General features: G+C 32.5%; 2 protein-coding genes across 2 annotated transcripts; both read right to left on the reverse strand.

The window, feature by feature from the left end:
* Positions 1 to 1031: 1031 nt before the first annotated feature.
* Positions 1032 to 2285, reverse strand: LOC129249962 (uncharacterized). Its single transcript, XM_054889622.1, has one exon. It carries the CDS (start codon positions 2222 to 2224, stop codon positions 1055 to 1057), a length of 1170 nt encoding a protein of 389 aa, XP_054745597.1. The 5' UTR covers positions 2225 to 2285; the 3' UTR covers positions 1032 to 1054.
* A 71-nt stretch (positions 2286 to 2356) lies between these two features.
* On the reverse strand, positions 2357 to 3905 carry LOC129250148 (uncharacterized). Its single transcript, XM_054889791.1, has 3 exons — positions 3519 to 3905; positions 2709 to 2913; positions 2357 to 2645 (listed from the first exon to the last, which is right to left on the reverse strand). Exons 1-3 carry the CDS (start codon positions 3745 to 3747, stop codon positions 2357 to 2359), a joined length of 723 nt encoding a protein of 240 aa, XP_054745766.1. The 5' UTR covers positions 3748 to 3905.
* Positions 3906 to 5548: the final 1643 nt, after the last annotated feature.

Here is a 5548-nt window from a genome sequence, read left to right on the forward strand (position 1 = left end):
ATATCTAAATATAAACTGTCAATAATTAATTTTTTTTTTTTTTTTTTTTGGAACTGAAAATAAAAGAGAAAGCAAAAATCTGTAAATAGAAAGAGAAAATCTGAAAAAAAAAAATTCATAATAACGATTATTAGCATAGGTGTACATAAATAACATTTTTTCACTGTCTACTTACACGAAAAAGAAACTTCCTAAACCTTGTTACCTTTTAAATGTACCCTAACATGCAATTTAACAAGCCATTTTAAATTCATTAAATAAAAATTAATTAAATGTAAACCAAATTTAAATTCGACAAAACTGAATTTAATTGGTTAACTTTTTAAGCTTATTTCCTTTCACACGGGCCTGATTTTTTTCATAAACCTCCTGGGCTAACCATTTTGCGTTCTTAAACAGCAAAACAGTAATTAATGACTTCATTAATTCTTTTCGGTGCTCCAGACATTCTCCAGCTTCTGAAAACCATTCCGGGAAAACCTCCTCTGTCTTTTTGGCTATTGTTTTCGTCAGTAAATTCCGAACTCCGTTCACATAAGCAAATGTCTTGAAAATTTCTTTGTACCAGGCCATTTGCAATCGGCAAACGTCAAATACTTTATCATCTGGGTTTATTAGCCTCAGATCGGTACAGCCTTTATAATTCTTTGACTGAATCAATGCCTCGGAATATTTTTTCAAATCCCCTGGCGTTTTTACCATCGCTTTACAACATTTCTCGCAGCTGGACTTACACAACAATTTTTGGTAAATTGAATACCCTGTGTAGTACCTTTGTACATGGATTTCTGCAGCTTTACCTTCTATTTCAGCAAATTGCTCATCTGGAATGTATATTTCATCCACGGCAAGTTGCTCCAAAGGCTCCAAGTTTTCAGTGGTTGGTTCTTCTTCAGTAAGATTCCAATCCAAGTTGATGTCATCGTCATTTTCACAGTTAGATCCTTTATTTTCAAATTGATGACGTAGGATCTTCATAGACATCAAGCGAGCAACTATGAATTGGACTTCGTATGCTGTGGGGTGTGTGTTTATGCCTTGATTTGCCCGAATTTTATAAAAAAAAATTTTCCAGTGCATCTTGGTTCAACTTTCCAAGTAATATAAATTTTAAATCTTTGTGTTTTTGAAACAGTTCTTTGCTAAGTTCTATCATTGAGTTAATTGTGATTGTAAAAGCACGAAAACAAAATGAATGTATATTATTTGGAAGTTGAACTGATGCTAAAAATGCGATATGTTCCCTAAGCCTGTTCAACTTTCCCTCAGACCCTCGCCATATTGGACACTTGAAAGGGTTATTACTCTTCATGCCCTTACAGTCTAACTCATCGAATAAATCATTCATTCGTTTTACAAAAAGCTGGGTTGGTTTAGCGCAATTCAATATATACGTATCTGATCCTAATAACCCTTGCTTAAAAAGCATGTCTATACCAGCAGCCACTGAATTGCTGAGTACCTGAGTAGCCCGGGAAACAGTCATTTTTTCAAAACTATTGGGATATATATGAGCCGAAGAGAGTTTCGGGCATATTTTAAAATTGGTATTATCCTTATCAATGGAAAAAAGTTTCCGAATAACTTTGAAGCTAGCAATACCATCCTTAGTCTTCAAATCATGTTTTAATAAATTATTCCTCACAGATTTTATTAAATGACAATAGTCGAACATACAAAAAATCTTTTTCCCATTGAAAAAAATGTACGGATTAGTCTCTGTGATATGCATCACTTTAAACAATTGAACATTAATCGGGCCTTGATCACAAATGATCGCTTTAACATTTAAACCTATTTTTTCTACGGCTTCTATATTACTAAATAAAATATTTTTTAATTGTGCTTGAGGTACGCCTCCTTTTGCGAGATAATATGACAAAACATACTTCCAATCTCCTGCAATGGCTTTTACCATGAAAAAACAACATTTGTCTGCAATAAACATCTTCCTGTCATTACCACCGCTGTCTACGAAGCCATCTATAACATCCCTACTTTTGTTGTAAACAAGATCACTTTTGACGGAAATTTCGTCGAAAATTATTTCGCAGATTTTCTGCCTTTCAGACATTTCGTTTACTATTTTTTTTAAGTTTTCTAAAACCTTCGCATCAATTCCTGGTCTAACATACCTAATTGGCCGCCAGCGCATCAACGATTTTTTATGGGGCAGTGCAAATTTGAGGTCATCACGCATAAAACTATACGCTTTGGTCGACATATAATTCAAATTTTGGGCCAAGTTTTTCTCCTCTTCTGTATATGTGTTAATTTTGCTAACTATCATCCTAGCAAAATTTATTGCATCTTCGCTTGCATTTTTCGAAGCTACAATTGCCCTTTTTTCTAAATTTCAATATTGCTTTTTTAAAATTTCCACTTCCTGTTTCAGCTGCATAATTTCTTTGTCCTGTTTGTTGGCATTACTTTGAAAAGAACGTGCCACCTGAGCGAAATGTTCTTGGTCGTAGACCAAATCATCGCTACCTCGTATGTCAAAACGCTGCCTATTTTCTTCCAAAATTGAAAATCTTTCAAACTCTTCTAATGTCAAGTCCTCGTCCAGATTAGGCCTGATATAAGTCCGCTGAACAGGCTGAAGGATCAACTCCGAAGAGCCACTATTACTAGAACTACTAAAACTGTTTACATTTAATTTTAATTTTGGAAAAGCCCCATCCAAAAGTCTTTTTTTTGAAATGTACTTTTTTTCAAAGTGACGTTCACAAATAAAAAGCTTCTTGTGGACGGGAAATGGCATCTTTAAATTGCACGCTAAAGCCCACGTGTTGAAGGCAACTTCCGTTTTAGGAAATGAGAATAATATTGAATTGCCATCGGGTTGGCAATCTTCGATGCAGCAACCCCGATTTATTTTTTTTTCCATGGCATTAGGAACATCATCAAATCCTAACAATCAAATCCAAATATTTTTTTTTATTAATAAAATATTTTGCTATAGAAAATAAGAAACAAACATTTGCTTAAGGAATACATATTGCCATACAGCATGCACTTTCGTTTTCAGTATGCACACTTGACAGAGAAACTTTTTTTTTGCAATGTATATAGTGAACCAAGTAGCCATAGCAAAATTTTTATATACATACATATGTATGCTTATTTCATATTTCGTTTCAATGGATTGATTGAAAATGTTCATTAGTGTAATTCCAAAATTTTAATTACTGAAAGCAAACAACTAATGCATATCAAATCACTTCCCATACAAATTATCTCATAAGCATGTTGGTAATGGCTGGTCCACTGTTTACACTGTGTATTTTTCATTTTGTCTTGATTCTGATTAAAAAAATATTTTCAAAAACGGGTTGACACACTTGGTATTAAAATTCTTTTGTCATTACTACACACTTGTGTTATTAGACCTACGTATGTATGTGTACGTTACACATATTTATATGCATATATATACGTAAATACAAAAATGTATGGGGCAATATATATTCGCACATATTCGAATGTGCACATAAACGCATAAATGCTGAACTTACCGAGATTTATGGTTGGAACTGCATTTCGTTTTAAAAGTTTTTTCCCAACAGCGTAGTCCTCAAAATGATTCCTGCATACGAATGTGGTATAAGGCGTGCAACGAGCAGTTGGCTCCAAACGTAAATTTTCCAACCACTTCTGTGCTACACCCTTATCCCGAGGCAAAAGAAACATTTGTTTGTTTTTTTCACTGCACCCGCGAACTACGCACTTCCGAACTTTAGGCATTTTGTTTAAAAGTTAATTATTTTAAATTTTTCACACAAAACTATCGAAAATTGCTTAGCACCACCGACTCACTTTAAAAATTTTGCGTTCTGATACACGCCAACTTTTCTTTCGAACTTCTTCTTTTTGGCGCATTTGTTTATTCGACTAACAGTTAATCTCTATGACATATGTGCACATAAATGCATACACATACAAAAATGCAAATATATACAAAAACAAGTGGAGTAAAGTTGGTGAAAGAGAAATATGGTGTATTAATTTTTTATGTGGTGTTTTCATTTTATGGTGGAATTGTGGTGTTTCTAATTTTTGTGTGGGGAAGTCAGTGAGGTTATTGGGCATACATGCATATGTACATACATATGTATGAAAGGAAGATGATGTTCTTGCGCTTGTGCATTATTGTTTTTCATATACAAATGTACATACCTACATATGTATGTAAATGCTGTCGAATACATAAACTATAAATTGACATATGTACAATATAAAATAAGTGTTGATTTATCTTAAACCGTTTTTTTTTTCTTAATGCAAATACCTCCTATTGACATGTACATACATATTATGTATGTATATTGTCATATACCATCATTTATGTACATATAGAGTATACGTTCATTTATGAATATATGTAATGAAAAACTTCTTGAATTACTTTCAGAACTTTATTAAAATTAATTCGCGTCGCGCGCATGCACAAAACCTTGGTTCACAACGCAGGCGCAGAAATAAACGCACTGCGTATTTATCCTCCCCATGTGACTCGGCATCAATTCTCGGCGCCAATTTTTTTTTTTTTTTTTTAATGTGTTTTTTTTAATGTAATCGTAAAAAATTTTTAATAAATTTTATGTATCCGCTTATCATTTCAAAAGTAACAAAATGATCAAAAAATAAGCGAAGAAATAAACGCACCGCCTATTTTTCCTCGCCACATGTTAGACTCGAGTTCAATTCCCGGTGCAAACTTTTTTTTATAAATTTTATTTTTTAAAATCGTTTTTTTTTTTTTAATGTAATTGAAAAAAAAATTATGTAATAAATTTTACGTATTCGCTTATTATTTCAAAAAAATACGAAAATAGTAAAAATTTAATTAGTTTAATGTATTTATCCTCCCCACGTGACTCGCCATCAATTCTCGGTGCAAATTTTTTTTTTTTCGTTTTTAATTTTTATTTTTTTAATGTAATCGTAAAAAAATTTGTAATAAATTTTATGTATCCGCTTATCATTTCAAAAGTAACAAAATGATCAAAAAATAAGCGAAGAAATAAACGCACCGCCTATTTTTCCTCGCCACATGTTAGACTCGAGTTCAATTCCCGGTGCAAACTTTTTTTTATAAATTTTATTTTTTAAAATCGTTTTTTTTTTAATGTAATTGAAAAAAAAAATTATGTAATAAATTTTACGTATTCGCTTATTATTTCAAAAATACGAAAATAGTACAAATTTAATTGGTTCAATGTCGAGGTGAGAAATGTGTTGTGTGTTGAGGTGAAAGATGTGTGGTGTGTCTAATTTTTGTGTGGGCAAAAGTCAGTGAGGTGTCTATAAACTCGGTGTGCTAAATGACCTTATTACAAATCTTTCATATCTCCATTGTACTAAAAAAAGCTTACAGTAACATTTGCACCTTCTCATTGCATTCACATTCTCTGGTCGTAGCGAATGGTGGTTGTTTTAGCTGCTGTGTGCCAAGTGCGTGCAGAAGCATACAATAATAACGTAAACGAAAGCTGCCATTAGCTTTAAACAAATTTACGTCTTCGACATTTCGTACTATTAAAAA

The sequence above is a fragment of the Anastrepha obliqua genome, chromosome 6 (assembly GCF_027943255.1).
Source record: "Anastrepha obliqua isolate idAnaObli1 chromosome 6, idAnaObli1_1.0, whole genome shotgun sequence".
Lineage (NCBI taxonomy): Eukaryota > Metazoa > Arthropoda > Insecta > Diptera > Tephritidae > Anastrepha > Anastrepha obliqua.